The following is a 27,643-nucleotide window of genomic DNA, read 5'->3' on the forward strand; positions in this document are numbered from 1 at the left end:
AAACGGCGGCAGCAAGCTGGGAGGAAGGGGACGATTCTCTGCGTCCTGAAGTCCTCCCCGCTCGGCGGCTCCTCCATCCGCAGGGACAGGGGAACCCCTGTGTGAGGGGATGGGGGATTCATCCTGTGTGATTGCACCCGAAGTGTTACAATCGGTGATCAAACTGTATAACTCACTTCAGGAAAATATTCAGAAATGCCCCAACTATTGAACCAGCAAACCGTATCCGTCACAGAGCAGACAAAGGCCCAAAAAAATAGGCCAAGGCCAAACCCTCTATACTCTGCTCCCTGGAAGTTGGAAAAATAGTTACATAGGAAATAAACGATTGCCAAAGGCTTTCTTCACTTAAAAAGAAGAGTCAAGTCATAGAGGGAAAGAGATCAAAACTCCCAGCTGTGTTGAAAGCCATAAATCTGGGAGGGTAAAGGTATGAAGGATAACTCTCCTACCCTAAGAAAGAAAATAGCATCCATCACTCATGGGGTGGGTGAAGGCGGAAAGAAAATGAAATGATAAAAAGTTGCTTCACCTCGCTTCACAAGGAACGGTGAACAGATGGAAGAGTTAAATGTTCCAGGGGTGGAAGTCAAAGCCCCCGGAGAGGCGATAGCTGCTGCACGCTGTCCTGCTGCAGAGGCTAACCACGAGAATGGGAGAAACAGAGAGGAGCCCTAGAAGCACATTACAGAACGAGAAAAGGCTATAATGTGAAGAGCCATCATCTTTAATTACTAACGTTGTTGTAAGATACCAGGAAGGGCTGGAAAATGTCCCAGGATGTCATGAAAACCTCCAATTATAAAGCAAAACCAATGTAAAGAAATAGTTGAAACTTAAGTGATGGATGTAACCTTGAGTAATCTTGAGATAAAAGGTTTCAGCAGTTACAGTTAACAACCTAATGGCCCTGGTAGATGGGTTTGTCCTGTTTCACGGAGGGAAAGAAGAACAGCAACTGGAAAAAAAAGCAGCCAGATGTAGTGACAGAATGGTTGGTTTCAGTAAGGTTTTTTTAAACAAGTGCTTAAGCAACAGAATGAATGTAGGAACCGGAACAGAAGTAACGTTAAAGGAAGATGGCATAGCTAAGTATTAGAGGATATTCATACCTGCCTGATAACCAAGCTTAACTGCCGTATTCTAGTGTTGCTTAAAGTTAACCCTATATAATGCACGATACCATGAAAGATGCTAACAGCTTTCCTTTAAAGGAAAGACAAGAAGATGGTAAAAACCTATGTGTAAATATAACAATGTTGACTTAAGCTGCAGTGTAAAGGCCGCCTGGTTATTATAAAAAAGAGACACAGAGAGAAGCAGGAATGAAGGAAAAAAGTGACTGAGAATCCTGGAAGCTCTTATGAAGTGAAATACTCCGGTGAGCCACGTAACAAGCTGACGTGAGAAGGTGCAGGCCAGTGCTGCACATACCACTTGGCCGCAGGATAAACTTAGCTGGCTAAACCTGACTGGGGAGCCTGCGGGCTGCTTCGGTTTGGCACCTGGTGATGATGCCACCACCGTGTCCTTGTCTTTAGCGTAGAGCCAAGCAGCATATTTTTATGTGAACATCCTTTTGATTGATAGCAGAAATGACAGAGTTGTTTACTTCCGAGAAAATCCTATAAGAACCCTGAAGACCATGACGCTGGTGAACTTCAGCACAGACACTATCTGTGCAGCGTGGCATGGGCTGGTGCTGTGCTTCTTGGTGTTCCCAGCAGCTGAACTGCTGCAAGATTATCTAATGCTATCCCATTTTCCCTTCTAATGTTATCCCCAACAAATGGTATTTTAATCAATACGTTACAGAGTCTGGGTGCCTTTCTTATTGGGATCCAGAATGAACACTTGCACAGGTGCATTAAACCTCCGTAAAACACAGCAGCATCTGTCTCTCTCATCGCTACAGCTGGGGGGTGGGCGGCAGTCTTCTTGCCGTGGTATTTCTTCCCTGCGTTCACAACCATATGGAATTGCACAGTTACGCCTGGTGAAAGCAGCCCTGAGGTCACTTGTCCCACCTGCAATGTGAGACCAAAACCAAATTAATCATAGAGAGAGTAAAGAAACTGTCCTTGCTGCTACCCTCTTCTCCCCCAACAGCTGAGCAAGGACCTCCACTCGCCAGCAGGGCTTACACAAATGTGGGGCTGATTCCACCTCCTCCCGCTTCCAGGAGCGGTGGTGGTGTGGTGGCTGCGGCGTGGGACGGCAGCGGCTGTGATTTCACCATCCTTCCAAAACCTCTTTGTGCCCTGACGCCTCCTTCCTGTCCCTCCCTGCGCGCTCCTCCTAAACGCTGCTTCCCCCTGCTAAGTAACACGGGGTGTTTCTAGGCTTGTGCCTAATCCTGCTCCTCCACCCAGCTCATCTCCACCCAGGGCATCCCAGCCATTCCTAAAGGCGTCTCTCCAAAATCCAGGGGGGGGTGTGGGTGACAACAGGGGATACTCTTAGATGAGGGAGGGAGCCTCTGCAACTGCTCTTTGTACCAGTGGCCACAGAGTCATTCCTCAGCCACCCTAATGCTAATATTTGCACTCCTTCTATGGAGATAAACATTACAGATGTATCTGCCGCGCAGAGGCACAGCACCAAACATCCTCCCTGCTGGCAGAAGGCACTTTCGTGCCATGCGGCAGTTCTTGAGATGACCCCCACCCTGCCCTGCTTTCTGCTGGTTTCTCACTGTGCCAATTTTCTGCTTGCTGTAGGAATCACAAGAGCTTTCCCAGCTCCGGTAGCCCAGTTCTTGACTTATTAGCTGATGTCATGACATCCAGACTATTCCTGCCTTCCTGTTCCTGGAAGCTCTTGTTTTCCAGGCTGGTTTTGGGCGTGCTAACTCCTTGCTCATCAGAGCTTCTGTTTCCTTTTGGATGTACTTTTGTATGTTCCACCGGGCTGGGAATAAAAGCGGGAGCCCAAACTTCATGCTGCTTCATCCTCCTCCACTCCACTGGGAATTGTAACGCAGTGGGAAGTATGCGTTGCCAACGGCATTGCTGACCTAACTGGGAGGAAAATGGAAATTCCACATAGGCTGTCGCAGGCACCCCTTCTGCTCCTTGGCATGGGCGAGGGAGAAGGAGGAGGCTTAAGCTGTGTGTTCTGGTGCCAAAATAGCTGAGGCTGAGCTTGCTCTTAACTGCAGGGAGAAAAGAGAACCGGACTCTAAGGGGAAAAAGCAGGGGGGGCTTGCAGTTAAAAAGAGAAGGACTGGGAACGGCCGAGGAGCTCTCAAAGTCTTGCTGCGTGCGAGGCTACTGGAGTACAGCCTCCAAGAAGAGTCAGCGGCAGGGACGTGAGCCAGCACGGTGGGGAAGCCGCGATGGTGCCAAGAGCTGCAGGGGAACGGAGTGGCACTGAGGGAGAAGGTGTGAGCTGCTCCGGCTGGCGTGGCTGTGAGCTGGCAGAGACCTCTCCGTGCCAGCCCGAGTTCTCCCTGTGCCCTGGGACAAGCTTGTCCTCTCATTCCTCATGCCGTCTTCCCTGTTATGAAATGGGATGCTAATTTTAGTCCTCTGGGGATCCAGAGACATTTTGCTTGGCTTCCACCAATTAAGTAAGAAAATGAAGATGCCCTGAAGGGAGGGAGAGATGCCAAGAGAGGAGGGATAAGAGGAACCTCAGTCCCACTGTCCCTGACACACCACGACCTCTGGAGTCCTGTTTCTTCATTCTGGTTCAATATTAACCCAGCGGGGCTGTGACTCCGCTTATTCTGCTCCCTTTGCATTTCCCCTGCAGCCAGGGCTGTACAGCATGGCGCACGACAAAACCAGCGTTCTGAGGGGCCTGCTCTTTTCCAGCCTTCTGCACCTCACGCTGAGCCATGCCGGAGGTAAGACTCAACGGCACAGGGAGAAGGGCAGTATCAGTGGGTGACAGAAGGAAAAAAGAGGGGGTTATTTCTTTCCAGGGGTAAAGCCAGTGGCAGGTTTTCTCGGTAAGGCAAGGGAAGCTTCTAAAAGCTTGAAGTTGGGTGTGAAAGGGTGCCAAGAGTGGAGTGAGCGTAGGGCTCTCCTGCGCAGGAGGATGCAGCAGCATCCAGCAGCCGGCAGGGATGGCTGGTGACAACGGCTCGGTGGATTTTGTGGGGAGACGGTGGGAAAGGGGAATGTGGCTCAGCCCAGGACCTTGTGTAGCACAACTGTGGGCCTTTTTGGGCTAGAGTTCCTCAGTTGACCTGGGCGGCTGCAATTCTCCGTTGCTTCCCCAGCTGTCCCTTATCTAAACTTTAGGTCATACGCAGTGTGCAGCCTTCCGGCTCACTGCTCCCTTTCTCTTATCAGAACCTCTACTTCATCTAGCTTTTCCTAATATGAGGTTAAGTCCTCGCCGACCCACTGCTGTGTGGGGGAAGACCTGTCTACAGGTCTCAAATCAAGGTCTCTGAACATGAAGATGGAACCAAGCTGTGCTTATCGCGGTGGTCCTGAGTGGCTGGCAGGGAGCAGTAGCAGGCTCCAAGCAAACAAGACTCTACCTAAGTGCAGACGAGCAGAGCAGCTTTGCTGAGGATAGCAGGGGATTCCTGTCACTGCTGTTGCCTAAGTGATGCCAACCCTGACGGATGAGTTCTAGAGAGCCTGCTCTGATCATCAGGTGGGGACCTGATGGGTCCTGCCAGGGCTTCTCCTCTCTGCACTGGGGGAGACTGGGCTGTGGGATCATCATGTCAGCTGGGTGTGATTTTTGGAAACTGCAAGGGGAGACAAAGGGTCCCTCCCGCTGCGAGCACCCCTTTGACTGGCAGTGTTCTGATCCGGTAGTTTTCCTGGAAAAGGGGGAGGCACTGTCACTGCTCAAGCGCCCACGACGTGCCAACAAGGGATTTCTGGAAGAGATGCTTAAGGGAAACCTGGAGCGAGAGTGCCTGGAGGAGACATGCAGTTACGAGGAGGCTTTTGAAGCCCTCGAATCCACCGTTCAGACGGTACGTACAGGGGACACGGGTGGTCCCAAGAAACCTGTAGAGACCAGCAGGTTGCACACGCAGTGAGGCGCTGAGACTCAGTTCTGTGATACAAAGATGAAGCTGACGCGTATCTGCCCCAAAGAGAGCTCGGGCTTCCTCAGGGAGTTTCCCTCCTGGAGCCATTCCGGGGAATGCAGCTCAGAGCTCAGGTTCTTTTCGCTCCCTCTCTATTTTAGGCATGAAGTGAAAAGGAGAGAGTCTTCCCTCAACCATCATCCACTTCCACTAGTTCAGCACGGTGCCACACACATTCAAACTGCCGCAGCCCCAGACGCTCACGGAAGAGCTGGCTTAGCAACCAAACACTGAGTGCAGGTGCCTCAAGCTCCTTTGAGCTGAAGCTTTGACACAGCCCGTCCCTTTTTTCTGGCTTTCAGACTCACTCACTCTGCTAAATTTGTTCTGCATCCTTTTGGGATTTGCTCCTAGCCCCCAGGCCAGTATCCGTGCTGAATTCCACACCCAAGAACGCAACAGTAAACAGATGAACAGTTAGGAGTCTAAGCCAGCAAGATACAATCTCTGTGGAGTATTTCTAAAGCCATCACCCCTAGGCTGCACAGCAGAGATGTAGATCCAAATCACTGAGCAAGCCCTACGTGTGATCTGTGGCTTTAGAAGTTCTAGGTTCAGCTCCTTGGACTTCTGCACTGTAGCACAGGCTCTGCTTCCTCTGCAGGTTGATGAAGGTTGTAAGCATCTTTGGTCTTTTTAGAAACAACAGTACTCTCTTGATTCCTGAGTCTGATGAGTGGGAATGTGCTTTTATATCAGATTGGTTGGACTCCGTAGTAGTTGATGTCAACAGAGCTAGGTTAGCCTGTTCCATTTGTTGTGATGGGGCATTCTCCTACTGGTTTGAATTGCAGCAGCTAAGCAAGGTCTGATGTTCTTTGTCTCTACTCTTAAATATAACATTTTTAATTTTTTTTTTTTTTTACAGGAGGCATTTTGGTCAAAATACCAAGGTAAGTCACTTCAAGTCCTGCAGGTGCTCTGCTATCCCTTAGGATGCACTGTCCCACCCTGGAGAGATGGCTCCCTACCCTCTTACAAGAGCTCACTTTCCAGGACAAAGTACTTGTGTTTTGTCCCTAGATGATAAACTGGTTCAAACTATGATGCTTATTTGGATTCCTTTCATATAATGTGTTTCTTTCTTCTTATTTTGCTAGTATGTCAGGGCCTGAGAAAGTCCAGGACAGTTCTGGATGCTTGTCTAGAAGGTAAGAAATTCATGTTGACCTCAATCTCCAGATACAGTGAGCGCCAGGAACTTGCTTTGTAAGGAAAAAAAAAAAAATCATCTAAAGGTGGTGAAGCCATCTGAAAGAAAAATAGCAGGAGGGCAGTCTGAAATTCCTTTCTTCCTCTTTATTGCCCCACTAACCATTCCACAAACAGCCTAACTCCCCCATTGAAACCGCGTGGGGTGGATATCCTTCTCCCCGTGACACAGTCAGGCGTCCCCAAGCCCGGCCTCTCAGAAGGGCTCTGACCTGCGCCTACAGCCAAAGCAAAGCCTCGGGGCGATGAGGCAGAGAGAGCTTAAGCTGTGTGCTCTTCCCACCCCATGCAGGGAATGCCTGGGCTTGTGCAGGTTCATACATGCAGCAAAAGTTAAAGGGATTTGTGGGATGGTACCTCTGACCTTGAAAAATGCAACGTCCGTTTCTCCTGGCCCTGGCTTACACCACGTCGGGATTTTGACAGGTAACTGCTCTCTTGATCTGGGCCAGAACTATCGGGGGACAATTAGCTACACCAAATCAGGGATTGAATGTCAAGTGTGGACAAGCAAATATCCACATATACCTAAGTAAGTTCATCTCCCGCGCACCCCTAAAGGGTTCTCCAGGGCGTCCTTCCTTTCTAACCTAACCAGCTTTTTTCTCGCAGATTTAATGCCACCATTTATCCAAACCTCATTGAGAACTACTGCAGGAACCCAGACAACAACTCAGAAGGCCCATGGTGCTACACCCGAGACCCAACGGTGGAACGGGAGGAGTGTCCCATCCCAGTATGCGGTAAGCCTCAGCAAACCCTTCACCGGCAGGGAACGCTGCACCGAGACTGATACTGAACGTGTCAAGGAACGGGAGAGGGTTAGAGGGAGGATCTTACGTGAACAGAGGTCAGTCGGAGTAGAGGAGCTGCGTCTTAAAGGGTAAAGGAGCTGAGGAGGAAAAGTCACTGAGTTGCCCATACATCTACCTTGGCTAAATTCCTCCCATGTGTTGTTTTCTCTAGACTACACTGATCTAGATCGAAATTAAATCTTGTGTCAGCAGTGCCCTGGAATCTACTACAGTTTTGTCTGTCGGGAGCACCCCAAAATCCTGGCTCAGCTACCTCTAATTTGTGGCAGCAATGAGTCATACTGGTTTTTTTTGTCTAAACTCTCACCTTTAGGACAAAACCACTACAGCTTGTGCTTGACTGCCTGCCTTAACGTTAACTCGTATGGAGGGGTGCAGTTTAATACCCACAATCTTAAGAAAAGAGAAGATGCCCTTCTCTCATCATTGCACTTGACAGGATGGAGAACCACCCCCCTACACTTAACCTTCCCACTTCTTCTCCACAATACAGAGCTGTCTCTCCTGGGGCTTGGCTTCCATCTCAGAAGAACTGGTAGAAAGCAGAGAACCTTCTCACAGCAGAAGTTTCTCTTCCAAAAGCAGAGACTAGAGACAACGACTCTTATAAGTGAAAGTCAGAGAGGCCAGCAACCATTTTGACCAAGGGGTGTTCTCAAGTTTTAAAAATCATTACCATTGCCCTGATCTGCAGTACGGCAAACTGGAAAGAGATACCGCTCTGCTTTGGGGTGATCAGATATCAGTTTTTGTGCACAGTTCCTTTGCAATCATGTTGGCATGAGTCAATCTCACACAGAAGCAGCCTCAGAAGCAGCAGTGAATGCTACTTGCTCGGTGGCTGTTGTGCCCCGGGGCGAGTAGTCAAAGAGAGGGTCTCTCTTCGCATGAGGATTCCCCCAGTGCACAAGGAGAAGGCAGCTTGAGGCCAAGCAACTGCCGCAGAACAGATTATCTGGTGCCCACTCACTCGGGAAATGCTGCTTAAAGCTTGCAGCCATTAGGACGCTTGCAAGAAAAAGTGTGGAAAGTCTGGCAGGAAGATTTTTCTCTTATCATTAGATATAGAAACATTGGCAAAAGTTAAATTTGCTATTTTAGTAGCATATAACGGTAAAAGGCTCCCCCAAATATGGTCTAGATACACATTTGAGGAAAGGGATTGGAGGCTCTAATGCAGCACGTTATGATGCCCAAGGCACCTACCCATCCCTTGGGCTGGTTCTCAAAGATACCCCAGAAAGGAACACAATATTGTCCCTCACATCTTAGTGGCAGAGGAGTGTGATGAGTAGTGCCAGCCTCACCTTATCTCCTCTTGAAAGAACCACCTCTGGCACTGCAATATTGTAGAGGGCCACCACATGCATGGGAGCACGGTGGGAACCCCCAAACATAATGGGATGCCCCATGGAACTCTGGGCTTTAGTAAAGGGGCTCCGGTGCTATTTGCTAACAGTACTTCTGAGTGAAAGCTATGGCTTAAATCACATCTCCTTCTCTTTCCAGGTCAAGAAAGGACGACAGTTGAATTTACTCCACGGGTCCCACCACCAGCCCCAGTGGAGCCCTGTGAAGAAGAGAAAGGCATGCTTTACACCGGGACCCTCTCGGTCACTGTGTCTGGAGCTAAGTGCCTGCCATGGAACTCTGAGAAAGCCAAAGAGGTGCTCCATGGAAAACACATCGACCCAGAGGTGAAGCTGCTGGAGAATTACTGTCGAAATCCCGACGGAGACGATGAGGGTGTCTGGTGTGTCACAGATGAACCACCCAACTTTGAATATTGTGATCTGCACTACTGTGGTGAGAAGCCTGCATTGGTTTGGGTAGGCACACTTGCGAGGCAGTGGCAAACAAAAGCAGCATGCAAACAAAAGGTTGGCCTGGGAGGCATGGACACGTGCACCATGTACGTGGAAGTCCTCTTTGTCCAAATATCACATGTACTAACCTGCCATACATGTATAGAGCTGTTACGTCTCTCAGGTGTTCTCTTCTCCCCGAAAGTTCACAATGGTGGACAAGGAGCATTAAAAAGAGCAGTGGTTTTAAAACATCATTCCTTCATCAGACCCACTGTGTGCGGAAATGAACATTGCTGATAATTACGGAAACTGCAGCTAGGCCTTTTACCATGTTTGTCTTTCTGTCTCTCTCAGACAGCTCGCTAGAGGATGGGAACGAACAGTTGGAGGGAATATCAGGACGTAGTACCCTTTCTCAAGAGTTCAAAACCTTCTTTGATGACAAAACTTTTGGTTCAGGTGAAGCAGGTGAGCAAAAACTCCAGATACGGCATCACAGTTTGTAGAAAGGCGACAGATTCTTCCCACAGGGCACTCACTGTTCCTCAGAAACACCAGCTTGCTAAATGCTGTCAAAAGTGGGGGGAGATATTTAAATTCCTTGAAGGACCCTCAGAAGTCAATCTCCGGTTACGATCATGGAGCTAGTAGGCATTTCCTTCCTAGGTTCTTCCAGCTTAGCATGCTGACTGCAGACAACATTTCTCCACTGTGAATCAGGTAGAGTAACAAAGCCAGATCGCCTGTTTTTTCAGACTGCGGCACTCGTCCTTTATTTGAGAAGAAAAAGGTAACGGACAAAGGTGAGAAGGAGCTGCTGGAGTCCTACGCAAGCAGCAGAATTGTGTGTGGGGACGATGCAGAAGTTGGCAGTTCCCCCTGGTAAGCGTTATCTTTGCATAGTCCTTCACGGGGAATTGTCTCTCTCTTCTCTTCAGTTCAAGCAGGGGAAAATAAAAGGGCTGTCCCATCTCAGGCAGCACAAGGGCATTATGGCTTCAACCAAAGCTTCTCCAAGCGGTTGACAGGGCCGTACTAAAATAGCTGGAAACTCCCCTCTTGAGCTGAGTACGCAACCATCTGGGAAAGCAAGAGTGCCGATGTGTTTCATCTTTGTCTCTTCCTCTTTCCAGCTTTGCTGGAGCAGAGAGGATGAGAAACCTCTCCAGGTGAAGGAAATAGGGTAAATGGCCTACTAAACAGAATATACATGCCCAGGGAAGACTTTTGCTAGAGAGCCACCTATGCAGTTGTCTTCGTCAGTATAGCGCAACGCTCCTCCCTGCTCACTGCAAATTCAGCTCTTTCTACACGACACCAAGACAGATTCAGCCAGCCACGCCGTTAGTCCTGCTAAGTCTTCCTCCCTCCTTGTCTCTCAGGCAGGTGATGCTCTACAAAAAGAGTCCTCAAGAGCTGCTGTGTGGTGCCAGCCTCATCAGTGACAGCTGGATCTTGACTGCTGCTCATTGTCTTTATTATCCACCGTGGGACAAGAACTTAACTACAAATGACATCTTGGTGCGGATTGGCAAGCACATAAGGGCAAAGTAAGAGCCTGGATGAAGTGAGAGTGAAATAGCCTTCCTCTTGGAGTGATGAGATACAATGAGGTTGGGCTATCATTCAGTATCCAAGGACACATGTATAGCCAATGTCACATGCCTCTCGATAATGGGATCTAACGGAGTTGTCATTTGCTGCTCTTGCTGATGATCCTAAAGGTTAAAGTGAAAGGGAGGGCAGAAGCATGGAAAGTCTAAAGGGGCGCTCCATTGCAAAGAGAGACTATTGTCTCAGAGGTTACACAGCACCTGAGAGTATCATGAACGCCAGAAGACTCTCAGTTGCTACTGTACAGCGAGTTCTTTCCTTCATGACTATTTCAGATATGAAAAGAATAAAGAGAAAATTGCTCTGTTGGATAAAATCATCATCCATCCCAAGTACAACTGGAAAGACAACATGGATCGAGACATTGCACTCATGCACTTGAAGAGACCCATCATCTTCAGTGACTACATCCATCCTGTCTGCCTGCCTACCAAAGAGGTCGTGCGGAGGTGAGGAGGCTATCCCACGGTCCTAAAAATGCAGGCTAAAAAGCCTCCTTTGGGCCTTCAAAAAAAAGTCAGAAAAATAGCCTTACTTAGGCTATTTGCAGCAAGGGAACCAGACAGGAGAACGCTGTTACAATACATTTGATTATAATCGTGCTTCCTTCCACAGGCTGATGCTGGCAGGTTACAAAGGACGAGTAACTGGTTGGGGAAACTTGAAAGAAACATGGGCCACTAGCCCAAGCAACCTCCCCACAGTTCTGCAACAGGTCAACGTGCCCATTGTAGATCAAGATACCTGTAAGGCATCCACCAAAGTTAAAGTCACCGACAATATGTTCTGCGCAGGTAAGTAGCACCGGAGACACAAGGCCAACTTGCCATGGAAGACAAGGCCTCTGAGCTCCTGGTAGGGCTCACGCTGCAAGGTCACGTTCTGGTAAATTTGTAAATGCCCTCCATAAAGAATAATTTTCCTACGATAAGAACTTCTTCAGCTCTCAGAAAACATGAAGGCTGGGGAACTTAAAGCTATGAATAAAGTTTGTAGCACCATGCTACGTCGGGCTAACTAGCCTAATGGCACCACTCTGCTAGATATCAGCAACATGTAAAATTATCTTTTCACCAGTATATGGAACAGTTCAGTGACTTCCTAAATTAAAGGCTGCACACCAGTTATCCTACGCAGTAGCCAAATAACCCTTTCTTCTCTACTAGCTTGTCTCAACCTTTTGGAGCCTATTCATACTTACACCCACAACTTCTGTGGCAACAGGCTCCACAGATTAGTTAGGCATGTGTGAAAAATGTAATTCCTCATGTTCTGTTAAATTTCCTGTCTAACAAATTTGAAGACGTACACATCTATACTCATAACTTAAGAAAAAATATTTCTTCTCCGTGTCATATGCTATTTTAGGGACCCTTTACAGCTCTGTCATTTTCTCTTCCGAGCTGAGAAGCATTTCTTTAATCTTCCTGATACAGAAGGCATTCTGTACTTCTGATAATCCTTGTTGTACCTTCCTAAATCTCTTCTGGCACTATACCCTTTTTGAGAGAGAATAGACGTGAACACAGAATTCAAGATACAAAGAGACTATAGATTTCTGTACCGGTTTAATACTTTCTGCTGTATTCTTCATTTGTGCAGACTTGTTCAGTTCCTGCAAGCAAACCTCCAATGATTTTTGACTGAGTTTGTGCTGCTTGCATCTAATAACACATACGATTGCTTGAGTTAGGATGGAAGCCAATTTCATGAGTATACTGACAATACAGCATTCTTATGGTTTCTTTTTCTAGACAACATTCTTGAAAAATAGCTGAGATGCAGACATACAGCAGAAAAGGAGAGACAAGGGTGATGGGAAAATGCAAAGATACTGTCTAGTTCATCAGGAATTAAAGTGAAATCCCTTTCCTCTTCATAGCGAGACTGCAGGAAGACAGTCAGTTGGGGGAGAGAAAGAGCAGAGCCTGCAGAACGACAGGAAGGTGAAAGTGAGGACGGCGATGTGTCTCCATAGTAAATAGAATGAAAGAATAGGGTACCTGGAATATTACACACACAGAAGTTTCTGAGACAAGAGAAAGGCACGGTAGCTCAAGCTACAGCTGTTGGACACAGTGGCAGCTGACACTAACAGCAATTCTGATGGAAGAAAACAGGAATGAGAGCGCAGAGGGTGGAAGAATATGGTGGATTCAGGAATGTTACAAAGACAGAAGCAGAGTTAGCTGTTTTACATATAATATAAAAACCAAAGCAGTTTTCTAAATTTAAGTCCAATAGTTGGCAGAAGCAGTAAGCAATCTCATGGCTCTCAGAAAACTTATGCAGCAATACTTCAAGGAAAAGATGGCCAACACCAGCCACTCCCCCTACAGTCAAACGTCCGACTTTCTTCTTGCCTGTAGGTTACGCTCCTGAAGAGACAAAGAGAGGAGATGCCTGTGAAGGGGACAGCGGGGGACCTTTTGTAATGAAGGTATGTTCAGCAAGTGGAGCTGGGTTTGTGCTATGCTGAACTTTCACCATAGTCTAAAAAAGAGCAGCAGAGATGGAGACCATCTCTGCTGAAGCAAACCCATCTCACGCTCAAGCTGAGCGACTGAGATGAACCCTGCAGCCATCCAGCCCCATTTCTGTACCGAGTTCTCAGCACATAGAGAGATCAGCTGCAGAACGCACAAGTGATGGCCAATTCTCACTTAGAGGTTTGAGAGTAGAGACAAAATTACCCCAACAAGCTACGTTATCTAGCAGATGCCAGTCTGAATTGCGAAGCAGTATCCATCACTAAACAGGCTGGGGTGCATATAAGGCTTAGATCTGACAGTCTCTTGCTCCTTGTGCCAATCCCATTTTTCTTTGCTTTAGAACCCAGACAACAACCGTTGGTATCAAGTGGGAATAGTTTCATGGGGAGAAGGCTGTGACCGAGACGGCAAATATGGATTTTATACCCATGTATTCCGCATGAAAAAATGGATGCGAAAAGTCATCGAAACACGATAGAGAAGCGTTTACCTTGCTTGCTCTCAGTTTTGCTACAATGCTCCACTTCTTAAAAACATAAGCATAGAAGATTATGAAGTAAGACAGTTAAATCCTTACAACTCAACAAAACAAAGTATTCTCCCTTGAAAATAAAAGTTCTGAAACCCATGTTCTTCCTTTTGTTCATGCTGAGTTTAGTTGCACTTGAATCCTGTACAGTAGCCAGGAGTATGAACAGAATGGCACTAGTTGTACTGCTAATTACCTGTTGTGCTTCAAACAAATTCTCCTCCCTGCTATCAGCTATAATCACCAACAGATTTTAGACCTCAGATGATGGCCTTAAGTCAGTCACAGTTAAGTACGATTGCACCCTCAGGCACTGTCCATTTCCTCCCTTCAAGTCAACTCATTTTCTGTTCTAGAAATCCAACCAAGAATGTACTGGAGGTAATCACCCTCCAGGAATTGTGGCATTACACAAAACACCAATACCAATGTCAAAAGTAAAGCAACTATAACCTGTTTTGAGAAGACAGACGTTGTTCTCAGCTACAATAGCAGACGACAAATACCAGCATCACCGTTCGCAAGGTTAGCATCTTAAGTTACAGATGCCAGCTGTATGCAATTCATCCTACAGAGGAATAGGGGCTTGAATACATTACGTGGCACTTCCATTACTCTATGGCAGTAACTTTCTACACGGCAGGTGGTGCTGGGTCCTCAAAGTGTATTTTCCACCTGCATAACGAGATTCAGAAGCAAGCAATTCACACACAGTCATTGTCAAAAGGGCCTCCAATGGAAGCATCCTGCACTATTCCTGTTTGGTTGTCTTACAAAGCCTGTTGAGGGATCACTCCCAAAAGCAGCTCAGTTCTTTCATAAACTCCTCTTTAGCAGCATTTGTGGACCACTGAGGACCCAGCAGTACAGCAGTAAACACGTAGTCTTGACTAGCCAATTTGTTCAGACCAATTTTCTCTTAAAGTAATCACGAGATTTGGAAACTGTCCATGCTCCCTATGACACCACATCCCTAAACTCCTCATTCACAGCGCCATCAAGTCACAGAAACAGGCAGCAGTGAAATTTTGTTGTGCTTCATACAGAGTGTTAAGAAGCAGAGTGATTGTGTTGAAAAAGTGAAAGTAGAGGTAACTACCTGAAAGGAGTTGGATATAAACAAAGTTACTGATCAATTACTGTCTGGCCACCTCCTTGAAGATGGCTCATTTGGGAACCAACTTGAAGACAGCCCAATCTGACTGCCCAAAGAAAGCATAAATACAACGTCTCAAAGACATCTGATGAATGAAACCTCAAGAGCTCAAGTTCCACGACTGTTTGAAGTCATTGATAACCACAGGCATTGGATGCTGAAAATACTCAGCCCTTCTAATTTTTAAATTTTAACCTCACCCTTTCACCGCTATCTAATAATCTGTGAGAAATTGCATATCTAAGAGGGGAACCAGGACCATGCAGTTTCTGGAGTAAGTTACTGTTAATACTGACTTGTTACAAACAATACAGAGGAATAATTTTTAAAATTCAGTTTAATGTTATTTAAATATTGTCTGGGCTAAAGATGAGGCTTTATTAATTTATGTGCACAAGTTTTAGTTCAGAACTCCCAGGATATCGAGTCCAACCAAACACTACAGAGACACAGGGCAAAAACTCATTCATAGTAAGCGACTATATCTTCTGCTACTCAATTATTCCTGTATTTCACTTCCAATTCAGCTTCAAATTGAAAATAGTCGTATATGCAGGTTTGCAGGCATTGCTGTTTTAACATCCTGAGCTAATTAACAAATAGCTCTTCAGAACGTCTGCTGGACATGGTAAAGGAACATATGGATTAATTTAAATGTCATTAAGTTTCAAAAAGCAGCTAGTAATTGAGAGGTAGTGGCAGTAACTCTAGTGCCAGCCAACACAAACTATTCACAAACAGCCCCCGTTTACGTGCGCAGAACCTCAGCACTTACCAATAAGGGCCAAACCTCCACTTCTCATACAGCTCTGTTCCACAAGAAAGTGCATGCCCACTTCAGGTTAGGAGGGGAGACTGCGACTACTAAATCGAGGTGGTGGAGCAATAAATGGCATCATGTCAATTAACACAGGATGGAGAACACTCGCAAGTCACCTGCTATCACAGTGTACAAAGCACCAAGCAGTATTATGTCAACTGCAACCCCAGCCTAGGGGTCCTGTAAAAGGAAGATTTCAGCCATTTGCAGAAGCTCTGGCATAGATCTGTTGTACAGGTACTAATTTAAAGCCACATTTTTACTGTAATCAGGCAAGATAGTTTCAGTAACAGCCCTAATGCAGAGACTGCTGGTCCACAGAGCAAACAACAAAAGCAGCAGTTACGCGGAACAAATTAAAATCTAGAGCAGAAGCGTGCTGTTTCAAGCCTGCCTGTCCAACTCTTCAATAACTCTGTTCTAGCTATGGAACAGATGTGCAATTTATGTTTCACAACCAGCTCTCACATGGAAGTGCAGTAGTAAGGTGAAAACACATCACCTCCCTAGAGATGAAAGGGTTAGAAAGGCTACACAGCGTTAAGTCTTAATCTTCATACTTGTAGCTTCTGAAAAAGGCTAGTCAGAAGACACTCTTGCAAAAGTGGCTTCAAAAAAAGCAGTGGCTACAGCTTTTGTAGACTAGCACTACCAGGTGTCTTAGTTATACAAAATAGTAGAGTTTGCTGACATCAGATGTTTAAGAGCAAAAAGAATGTGATGGCGAGGTCTACCTGCACTTGAAAACTGCAAGAGGAAGACTGCTTAACCAAGTAAGTTCAGGATAAATGAGTCCACTGACTGTACATCACTGCTAATCTATTCCATATCAACAGCAGCAGGCTCCCTCAAAGAAAGCATTTGTACACAGAGGGGACTATGCTTAAGCTGGGTAAAGGCATCACAAGGACTAGATAATTTAAAATAAGCATTTCAGCAAACTAAATATTCTCAACTTACTCTCAAAGTTACAGAAACATATTCCAAAACAAAAAAAGCAACTATATGAAAAATGCACTACTGCTCATAGAAGTAAGAGTGCAAAGTCTCAGGATTGCACCCACAGGTAAGTATATACTCACTCATCTTCCTTATAACATATCCAAACCCCAAGGTTCATGTCAAGCTTAGTTCACTTTCTAGACGCCCAGTCACTGGCATTCAGGAATAGAGAGTGACTTCTCTAACCAGCAGTCACTGCTGTTCCTACAGAGGCTGGTATAGTTAATGCAAACTTTATTTACAAAAGACACTTAAATTAGTTACTTCATGCCATGTGTCCATACAGAATCAACAGTTCAAGGATTACATGGAGAAGAATTCACAAAATTAAAAGTGAAATCACTAAAGATCTTCTAAGAGTTAAGAACTAGGAAAAGATCTTAAAGACAATTTTACAAATAAAAAAACAAGTTATGAGAAACTAGTCTGAGCAAGAGGATGGTTGTTTACAGGTCTGTACACTAAAACTAATACACAGACAGCCTTCTATTGTCAAAGAGATGCTCATTGAGAAGCAGAGTATGTACAAATACTTGTGCCACAATGACTCAACCCCCCAAAATCCACTGTATTATACATAAACCAGTTTGTATACATTAGGCCTAAATGAGGCCATTTAACTATGAAGACTTCTAGTTTAGTAAACTAAAGCTGAAGACAGCCCGAGCAACAGTGATGCTCTCTCTCGCATCTCTATTTGCGACTGCTTTTTATTCTCTCCAATCTTTTTTTCAAGTCATCAATATTAGCTGCTGCAGAAGAGGGTGAAGCCAGGGTAGTTCCAATGCCAGAGGAATGAGTCTGATTGGAGTCCAGGTCCAGATGTTGGTACTGCTCCCGTGACTCACGGAGCTGGGAGAGCTTACTGTGAAGCATATCTGTAGAGGATGCAACCGTAGGGACTGCTGGTTTAGAGAGCAGAGACGTCAGAGGTGGTCTGTCTTCCTGCTACGGGGGAGGAAAGTGAAGCGTTAAGACAGATAGTGGCAAAAGCCACATAAGAAGTACAAACCATAATCAACGGCTTTTCATCTTCACAGGAAACACTAAAAAACAGAGGAAAGAGAAGGAGCAATACAACACAGATGACCTGGAGCGATAGAATTAGTTGCCATCAAAGGCAGAACCACGCAAAGCTAACTACAATACTCAATTGCTATCATTTAAGTAGTTCATGTTTAGCTTGATGTCAGTAGGGACTGACAATGGAACTACAGTCTTTAAAGATCAAAAATTCACAGCAGACCAGTGTTTTACTGAGATGGCCTACTGCAGTCTTGAACAGCCTGAATTCTACCACCACAAGAAGAAAGTCCATGCCTACGTGCAGCATCAACAACCAATGAGTCTTCTGGAGAAATGAGAAGAGGAAACTTGGATTGATTGGCAAGATCCACCCTGCCAAAGACTTACAATGTCAACTCAGTGTTCTTTTACCAACTGATACTTCCATCTGCGTTAATTACCTTGTTACTATCATCTAGGAAACATTTCCCCTCCTCACTGATATGCAGGTTTGTGTTAAAGGTTAAAACAGTGATGTGCCTGGATGACTATTCCTAGAGCGAACATCACTTTTCATGTGGCCGAGCGCAAACTTCAGTAATTGGCACTAGATTCCTAACACATCCATCACCAAACGGTTAGAAATTTTGGCCCACAGGTTTCCAGTACTAAGCTCATTCAGCATTTCTGTGTCTCAGTATCCATACACCCAAAATATATAAAACTTCATTCAAAGTTTTCATTTAGCTCTTATGGTTGTTTTGGAGCAGAAAGATCTAGAATTTCCACACCCTTCAACTCAAACAGAGATCAATACATGTTAACCTTTAGAGAACAGCAGTTAAGTTATTTGAACCTTTCTGAGACTCAACTACGTGGCAAGGGAAGATATCAAACTACAGGGCTGTAGAAACAGCCTGCATGTACACCAGTGCTGCAAACAGAGTGGACTGAGACATAAGCCTGCTTGGCCAGTAATGAGTTTAAAGCCATTTATACTTGGCATGGTGACATGCAGTAAACAGCCAGGACATGCAGTGTAATGAAATACCATCAATTCTCACTGGAATCTGCCTTTGGCACAGAAAAAACAGTCATTTGAATTCTTAAAAAAAGTGCAAATGAAGTGCCTCCCCTGGGGATTTACAAGTGTTGTCAAGTACAATACCTTTGCGTTGTCAAGGCCACAACGCTGCCTGAGGATTTTTAATCTTTCCAAGTAAACTGAAGGCCCCACTTCCTCCCCATTTGTGTTTCCTATAGATGAAGATACAGTGTGGGTAGAAGCAGGAACACACGTTCCTTCCATCTGAGGAGAAATTCCTGGAGGATGAGGGGAAGGGGGGAGGAAAAACAAAAGTAAAAAAAAAAAAAAAAAAAGATTAAAACCATCAAAAAAGTGTAAGCCTTTTGGTCAGTTCCTTGAAATAAGATGCAATGGATGAAGAATCAACAAACCTATAAATTACCAAGCATTTGCTAGTATAGGCATATCAGCTCTTTCACTTCCTTGCAAGAGTGACAATTGAAAACCAAGAAAAGAAATTGAGACATTAAAGAAGCGGCAGCAGAGTAGCTCCAGAAGTAGTGCTGAAGCCGACAGCTGAAGACGACAGTGGGGGAACAGGAAGATGCTGATCAGCAGATGTGGATCAGCAGTAACCATGATGTCCAACAGAGAGAACTCAGCAATTCGCAGGATGGGAAATATTTGGAGTCTTCTGTCTTTTTCTAAGTTTAGTAGTACTTCTGGGCAGACCTCACCACTGATTCTAACCCCTCTTTACCTCTCGTTCGGGTAACTTCAAGCTGCTGCTTCTTCCAATTCCATCTGAAATAGTGATTTCTGGAAGGCAGGTAGCAAGGTTTTTAAAGCTTCCCTACCAAAAGACTAGGAAAGGATTTTAAATTATGAAAAAAACCTTTCCATTCTGAAATGAATGGCAAGTTCTAAGACTTGGCGTGGACAGGGATTTGTTTTCACTAGTTTACTGCAAGGGTATTTAAAATACGTAAAAGGAGAATTAAGGTTAAGCATTTATACTTTAGTCTAAATAAAGCACAGTTGCAAGATGGAACAATATCCTTTATTATATCAAACTATTATAGTTAGCAAGGGGGAAAAAAAAAAAGACAAAATTGGGGCACATAAATTCTGTTTTGAAATCTCTAACTGTTGAACTAACTTGGTTGTACAGACTTTTAGGATGAAAGGTGGAATTTTCTGTCCTATCTAGTCAGATACATTTAGGAGGTTCTGAAAGAAACTTACATCGTCTTCCTAAAGTAATTTACAATACAGGGATAGGAGAAGGAACAGTAGCAGAAGAAAAAGCTAAAGTCTCACAGGACACTGTGAAATGTGAAAGAAATGAAAGTTGAAGGTAGTTTTGCCAGACTGTATATCAGTTTTTACTGTCAGCTAATCATTTGTCACCTTCCCTCCCTAATAGTGCATTAAATACTCATTTGTGCTTATCTGCAATGAAAAGACTCACTAACAAACTAAGTGTTTTACAGTAATTTATCCAATTAAAAAGCTGATTTATTGGAAAGGGGTCATCACAAAGACTGCTATAGAAACAGTTCAAGTTATTTAAAATAAACTTTTTGATTCCACAGTAAACGATACTCTATCAGAAAACCTCCTGTACCATTTTAGTAACCAAAAGGTAAAAGGAGAACCTGAAAGCTGCTGCTGTTATACTGTATACTTCGCAGAAACAATTCTTGATACCACACACATGAAGCACAGGCTAATGTTCAACCCACATTACAGGATACGAATTAGAACCACTTGTTCACTAAGCCTTTCAGATGTTTTCTACATTTAGTGTGACGATGGTTATAACATCTTTTTTTGTAAACAAAGAATGCATAGCCCCTGCAAATTGTGCCTCATGAAGCAACACAAGTGCCAAGAAAATACGTGACTTGCTTTGGAAATCCATAAACATCTGCAAATATTAGTTTCTACCAGCGGACATGTAACTGCTCTCCTTATATCTCTGCTTCTCATAAATCAATCAGTTTTGCTATGACATGTACCTGTAGAAGCAGCAATGCGTCCTTTCCCCTCCCGTTCTGTTTCTATCAGCCGGAGGCCTCTTTCCACATAGCTCTGGAAGAACTGGGAGGAGTTTTTCAGGAAGGGCTCAATGTCTGCATCAGAATATTTCTTTTTGTATTCGTAGAGCTCTGCCAGACCCTGGGAGGGAAGAGTTCCTGTGCGTTACTACAGCTGTTGCATACACCATTCTAATGTATCATGCCCTCCTCCTTGCAGGAAGGGAGCACTTACCTCCTTAGTGTTCTCCTTGGAGCCAATCTTCTTAAATATTTCTGCCAAAATATCATTAACTTTGGCCTTCGAAGCCTTTTCCTCCTAAATAAATAAAAGGAAACTTCTTAAAACAAAGTGAATAAAAATTAAGGGAAGTTAGACGAACCCACAGTGCCCTCAGACCTGCTAGCTGGATACAGAGCTTCCAAGAGGAAGAAAACCTTGAAGCGAGTAGGGTTTTACATTGCCACTGTTTACAAAGAATGACAGCAAGGACGTCATCAAGCCGTAGGACTCCTGAGAAGCCAGTGTTCAAAACCTGTTTTGGGTATGGTTAACTTTTAGTAGATCAAATGCAGTATGAGGCAGCATGAAACCTATGCTGCACACCTGAATGTCCTGGAGAGCACTTCAGCCTGGGATGTGCACAGAATGTTCAGGTAGTAACAGAAACACACTGCAAGTTCCCAAAACAGCCACAAATAAAAGGGAAACTAGAAGAGTATTTCCAACACTAGTTGCATGTTTAAAAGGCAATTACTACTTCATATTCCACAATCACAAAATCAAGCTTGTTTCTTAAATAAGTTGCTTTACATTCCCTCTCCCTACCAACACATTTACGTTACTTACTATGCGAGAAGCCCCTTTTTCTGTATCCTTATCAGCTTTGCTTCCAGACTGGTCCATGGTGTGTTTCATTACTCTACACAGGTGAGCCTCCAGCTCAGACTCATTTTTGTTGTCTATCATTGTTAAATGATCTAAGATCTAAAAAGAGAAAAAAGGGAATAAATTAAAAAAAAAAAAAAGAAGGAAAAGCTTTAGCGACTGCATGAACATCCAATTTAAAAGTACATGACTAGCGACTGCTCTGACCTTGGGCCCTTTCAGCTTGCACAGCGTGTGAAGCAGAGTCTTCAGTGTCCTTATAGGAAACTCACTCTTACATTGCTTCAGCTTCTCTTTGGGAAAGACCTTCATGAAAATGTGGATATCCAGTAGAATGCGATCCAGATTGATGCTATTAATGGTTTCCGGAAGAAGTCGCACCATTCTCCACAGACACTGGAACGAGAGGCTGACTTAAAGCAAGACAACTCAAGGAAGAAGCATTTAATTATATAAGGAGAGATTACACAAAATTGTCATTTCACTCTGCTGCCGCATGCAGACACGATGCAGGTCTGCCTGCTCAAGCTATATTTGCACTGGTACATACTTTCTCTTTGTAACTAGCTGTACTGTATCCAGATCCTTCTTTAGAGCTGATGCACAAAAGCAGTGCTGACTTCTCTACCAATAACAGGAGACTGAACGCTTTGCATGAAGAAATTTCAGCAGATAATGCATATGCGCTATGTACACCCACACATAGCGTGGGTTCTTTAGGTTTAACCTCATTAAGAACACCGAAGTTGTCTTTAAATCATGCCAGATACAAAAGGGTGTTGTATTACAAAAAAAAGATCACACCCATGCTTTAAACGCAAACATTTGCATGTTCACTCTGCCTATCCTTCGAGATGACAAAATACAAGCCAGCTCCAGCCTGGGACTGTTTGAATCCATAGTACAGCGCTGTGCCTAAGCAAATAAGTCCAGCAGGTGACTGCACACCCCTGTATGGAGTTTGTGTTAGTGTGCACAAGCTTCTGTAAACTATTAGCAGGTATTAAGCTCCCTCTTGGCATACAAGTCGTCAGTATATGTAACATCTAATTATAAGATTATAATTATAGGAGTTGTAAGAAATATTTCAAGTTATGGTCACCAATTTTTTTTTTTAAAACATATCTGTTGTTTCAGCTAAGCTGATTCAGATAAACCAAGTAAGTTCAAAACCTCTACTACAGGCTCACCTTCATGACAAGTTCTGAAAACTTAGGAGAGCTGGCTGTTGCTAGCAGACTGTCTTGGAGCAAAACAAGCAGAGCACTAGAAGGAATAAATTTATAATAGTTACACAGGGAAAGCGCTCCACAGAAAAATAGATGCCAATTCCCCACAGAATACCACACCAGAGACTGGGGTTTGTCCAGCAGTTTACGTCACGTTGCGTAACGGCTCTTTCTTTCATTCTAGTATGTTATGTGAGTTTAAGAGGCAGTCTGCTGAACTACAACGGACATAAAATCATACTAAGCTGGTTCGTTTAGCCTGCCTCCAGCTGTGCAGATTGTGCAGTCAAATTCTGATCACCACTGACGATCAGTGATAATGCTTCATTAGCCAGCGGAATGATTCTACAGACATCATTCTTTGCTTACAGAATGACTAACAAACTCAGCCATTCGAGGAACACACAAGAATGGGTAAAGAGAAGCAGTAATAGCACAATTTTCATTATATACCTCAAGATGTTGGTCTGGTCAGACTTCTCCAGAACTTTCACTACCAAGAGGTTGACTGATCGGATGACCTGCTCACCCTCCTCAAGGTCTTCAACCCGAGAATCCAGCATTAATGTAATAAGACCATGCATTAGGTCCTTCAGCACACCAGTGGAGGCCTCTCGAGCCAGACTCTCTATCTGAAATAGCTACAAATTGAAGACAGTATTAGAAGTTTTCCCTGCACGCAAAGCTTTACTGTAGGGATTTATCTAGACTACACTGTCAAACCATTTGACATCCCTCCATCCCCTCAATATTAAACAATAAAAATGCAACTAGGAAGAAAGTTATTTCGACTGAGTGACTTCTGAAAATACTTAGGCCACCAACTAAGCACTCAAAAGGTAAGGAATATTAAAACAGAGCTTAATAAAAGTGTTAGAGTGGCTGTATTCTGTAGAAGCAACAAACAGACCTTCCTCCCTTCCCCAATTTCTCATTCCCCTCTCCCTCTCAAAAGATGCATTGGTGAGCAGACAATTAGCAACAAACCTTCATAAATAAGACTCAATAGTAAGTTAACCATTCCATTCTCCTGCAACTTCTGCACAGAAATTATTTGCTCTTCACCTTAACTTTTAAGTCAAAGCCTTACCGAGATCATGCTCCCAATAATACAGCTGTAAAGTTTGACTATCTCATCTTTGTCTAGCTTCTCATCTGCCATGTGCGTATTGTAGATTAGCCGAAGCTGCATAAATGTAGCTATTAGGAATTGGTCAATGTGGCCAGACATAGCTTCTGCTTTGTCTTCCTGTCTGAGAACCTCATCAATCTAAGATTCAAAAACAAAACACCCAAGTAAAGTCAACATAATGCGAACAGTGCAAAATAACTATAATTTAAAAACTCTTCTATAGGAAAGGTCTTGCCCTGACCAATCCATTTGCCAAGGCACTTGTATTCTAAGCTTTCACCTGAAATCAGTAGCCACAAACTTCTAATGCTAATCCCAATACAACGAATTATTGATCTTTTAGAGAACTGCAGTCCTATCCTGTACACAAATGAAAACATGAAATGTTGCATTACGGATTCTGGAATTAACAGCTTTATGAAATCTTCTGGATAAAATACTTCCAAGTAGTTAAAGCCACCCCAGAAACATGTAAAAGCTATGAGGCAAGACAATTCTCTTGCTGAAGATCTGTAAAACACTTTGCATTTAAAAGTTAAGTCTCACTGGCTTAACTGGCTTTTTCAAACTTATAGCACAGATACTTGACAAAAACAAAGAGATACATTTGGGATTTTTTTTGTTTTTGTTTTTTTTTTTAGTGCTTCTGTGTTAAGAGTCTATTCTACATCATTCAAGTGGAATTTCTATTGCTAAAGCGAGTCAGATGGCCCCTGTGCACTTAGTCTTGTCACCAGGGAGATTCTGAGCAGAGTCCACGTCACCTGACGCGATTGCTCCACCACAGTGCAACTCATCACCCTCGCAGACCAATAGTTTACTAGAGTGTGATTAGTTGTTACCTTAATTCGCTTACCTGTGCCAGAGCCTGGATGCTTGTATTTATATCACCACTGGCTACTTGGGAAATGACAAAGTTGATAGTAGAAGCTGTGTTACTGTGCATGTCATCAAAGTGTGGGGACACAGCACGGATTCTAAACAGTTGAAGAAAACAGGATTCATTACTCTTTGGAGAGAATAATTTACACTGAACTGCTATATTTCAATGAGAGTTTAGAGATAAGGGAAAAGGATTTCATTCTTCACAGAGGATACTCAAGGAAGGAATCATTCCTTTTAACATGTCTATTGCACTACTTGTAAAGACACTGATGATGCATTTATAAACTCAAGATCCTTTTACTATAAAAACACATAAGCAGAACTCAGGTTTTTCATTAGAAGTAACTGCCCTCCAGATTCCAGAACAGTAGAACAGACAGTCGCTTTGACACCTCTCTTCAAATTAGCTGACACTACTTTCTTGTGTAAACAAGTCTGAATGTAGAAACTAGCATGGTCAATTCAGCTTCTCAAAAGAGTTTTCAAGTAGTCCTACTGGTTTCACTTAGGAGTTAAAACTAGACTCACTTGGGCTCAGGAATCAAGACTGGCTCAAAGATGTCATCTAGTTTGTGCTGTACAAGTGCTGGCATCTCACATCTGACAGTACCGTTGTCATTTTCAATTTCATCAAGATCCAGCTGAAATTCCCGTGGAACCGTATGCGTTGTCTCAGAGTGACTGCCCATGTTGCGATTTTGGCTATAGAAACCAGGAGAGCGGTGTTTATTATATATACACAAGAGACAAGAGTACTAGCACTAGCATCCACTGGTAGCCCTAAAGCTCTCATAATAGAATAGCATGGATTTTGAAGTTCTGATTTTATTCAAACCCCCTAATAACCCCCTTTGCCTTTCCCCTAGCCATTAGTAAAACAAGCTTTCGTAGGTCAGAAGAGCAGCTGCTAGTTACTTGCCTTCCTAGTTTCTCTTATAACCCACCATGAGACCCCCTGCATCTGTGATAGGTATGCACCAGCTCATTTTGAGAGATATCTAGCACAGTTTAAAGTAGTATTAATGGAATATAGTGTCAAAGTTAATGAGTGGCTTTTTTTTTTTTTTAAAAAAAAAAAAAAATGATGGATAGGATGCATATGTTCATAGCAACCTTGCAAGCTCATCTGAAGCTAGGACTCCCAGCATCCCACATGACTTGTGCTGCATATTAGATTTTTCAAGGAAACGTTCTAATACATAGTTCTCAACAGGAACTTTTATTCCAAGATAATGAGCAGGTGACAAGGAATACAGTTTCTGAGCTTTTTGTTTCTGGTACTGTTGCTTCAGGCTCTAGGATTGACACAGCCTCATCCAGTTCTGTGCTGTATGTCTGCCCTAACAAGTTAAGAACAGGGTCCAATCAACACCAAGTTTAATGCAACACATAGGAAGTTCTCCCAATACTTCTAACAGCTGCTTAACGTGGAAGTGCCACGTCTGCCTGCAGTTTGATCTACGGTCACCTTGGCAGAAACCCGTATTTTTGGTTTCTTTCTTTTCTTTAAGTCAGAGACCTGTAAATAACCTAGAACTGGCCATGATAAACCTGTCACCCTCAAGAAGGGATGACTAGGATAGAAATTGAAAAATACAAGAGCCTTGCTACCAAGGAGTTAGTGGGCAGTACTTACATCCTATAAGTGCGATACATAATTCTGTCCATGGAGAAGCAGTGAAAAAAGGCACAAGACCATTTAGAAAGATTTCAAGACAGACAAGACAAAAAAAAGTTTCAGACATTTTGTTTTATATTATTTGGCCAATTTTCACAACATGCAAAGATGATGATACAAGAACTAAAATAACATGGCCAGATGTGATATTAGCACATACACTATGCAGGCTACAGACCATAATGTATCATTACATACTTGAGTTTGGAGGACATGTCCTCAGCTGGTCCCTTCCGCAGCATGCTAGCGTTAGCGCTGATGTTTTGAGTACGCTGAGGTTTCTCCTCTGCCTGTCTCACTGGAGCAGCAGACGGTCTCTTGGCTGACCGTTTTATTCTTTCCTCCAGCATGCTCATGTCTTTCTCAGAAAGCTATAAACACACAACGCTTTCACTCAATTTAAAGTTGTACAGATTTTAGAAATCTTGGTCACCTATAGGAGGTATACCACTTATTACTGTAGACTGAAGTTCTCTAATACCAAGGGTAGGAGCTGTCAATACTACCATCTAGCAGCAATCTAATAGGGCCACTCTGGACTGCCAGATGCTACTTCAGGAGGTAATTAACCCATATTGACAAGCTGTAATACTGAATACAGCTATTTCTAGCCCACATAATTTCTAAGAAACAAGTCATCTTGAATTCAAACTATGGTACTATCATGTGTTTCTAATCGTCGCTTGTGTTGCTGCAAAAACCCAACCAAACAAAAAATCCCCACCCACCTTTCTATAGCCCCTATTAGGAGCCCAGGTAATGCTTTAACACTATGGGCCCTGCCACAGAAGCCAGAGTCCTTCTAACAGTTGACTTGTTCAATGTCCTCATAACTTAACCTGAACACAAGCTACGCCAACTGAACACTCCAACTCATGCGGTGAAAAGAATCATACGTATCTGCTTACCCACAGGACCGAAGGTTACCAACACCAAAATTTGAGCAAAAGTAGCCGTGACAATTTTGTGGGAAGTACTCTCCAGCATCCCTATAATTTGGAAACCTTCCTGAAAAGCCATACGTTTTGGGACTAGACGGACCATACTGAAGCTCAGAAAGCCACGGTTAGAAGGGGCTGAATGGTTCAGGTGCTACAGTTCTTTTCTTAACCTTGGAAATCCAAAAGCAAATGGACTATGTAACACTGAGGAGGAGGCAGATTGCACTCTGAACAATAGTTAAAATAAAGTGGGAATCTAAAATGTTAATGGAAATGCAACATTAATTCTCATGGAGATGGTTACTAGA

General features: G+C 43.9%; 2 protein-coding genes and 1 non-coding gene across 10 annotated transcripts in view; 1 reads left to right on the forward strand and 2 right to left on the reverse strand.

The window, feature by feature from the left end:
- The first annotated feature begins 3,756 nt into the window (after positions 1–3,756).
- On the forward strand, positions 3,757–13,631 carry F2 (coagulation factor II, thrombin). The gene is made up of 14 exons (XM_075152235.1): positions 3,757–3,850; positions 4,782–4,945; positions 5,931–5,955; positions 6,163–6,213; positions 6,701–6,806; positions 6,887–7,017; positions 8,599–8,895; positions 9,252–9,365; positions 9,653–9,779; positions 10,280–10,447; positions 10,787–10,960; positions 11,127–11,305; positions 12,881–12,951; positions 13,344–13,631. The coding sequence occupies exons 1-14, from the start codon at positions 3,772–3,774 to the stop codon at positions 13,479–13,481; spliced, it is 1,824 nt and encodes a 607-aa protein (XP_075008336.1). The 5' UTR covers positions 3,757–3,771; the 3' UTR covers positions 13,482–13,631.
- A 1,379-nt stretch (positions 13,632–15,010) lies between these two features.
- The window catches only part of CKAP5 (cytoskeleton associated protein 5), a 54,872-nt gene continuing 42,239 nt past the window's right edge, over positions 15,011–27,643 (reverse strand). For 4 of the 8 annotated variants that reach the window (XM_075152229.1, XM_075152226.1, XM_075152230.1 and 1 more), the window contains 12 exons: positions 26,593–26,765; positions 25,245–25,418; positions 24,688–24,808; positions 23,790–23,969; positions 23,153–23,340; positions 22,661–22,736; positions 21,678–21,866; positions 21,432–21,569; positions 20,817–20,900; positions 20,564–20,723; positions 18,684–18,838; positions 15,011–17,458 (listed from right to left, as the gene is read on the reverse strand). In XM_075152229.1, the coding sequence (XP_075008330.1) occupies positions 17,204–17,458; positions 18,684–18,838; positions 20,564–20,723; positions 20,817–20,900; positions 21,432–21,569; positions 21,678–21,866; positions 22,661–22,736; positions 23,153–23,340; positions 23,790–23,969; positions 24,688–24,808; positions 25,245–25,418; positions 26,593–26,765 (1,893 nt within the window). In that variant the 3' untranslated portion in view covers positions 15,011–17,203. The remainder of the gene's footprint in view (positions 17,459–18,683; positions 18,839–20,563; positions 20,724–20,816; positions 20,901–21,431; positions 21,570–21,677; positions 21,867–22,660; positions 22,737–23,152; positions 23,341–23,789; positions 23,970–24,687; positions 24,809–25,244; positions 25,419–26,592; positions 26,766–27,643) is intronic. The other 4 variants (XM_075152234.1, XM_075152233.1, XM_075152231.1 and 1 more) reach the window with 3 other exon arrangements.
- On the reverse strand, positions 24,528–24,638 carry LOC142083313 (small nucleolar RNA SNORD67). Its single transcript, XR_012674013.1, has one exon. It is a non-coding gene; the product is annotated as a small nucleolar RNA SNORD67 (small nucleolar RNA).

This window comes from Calonectris borealis, chromosome 5 (genome assembly GCF_964195595.1).
Source record: "Calonectris borealis chromosome 5, bCalBor7.hap1.2, whole genome shotgun sequence".
NCBI lineage: Eukaryota > Metazoa > Chordata > Aves > Procellariiformes > Procellariidae > Calonectris > Calonectris borealis.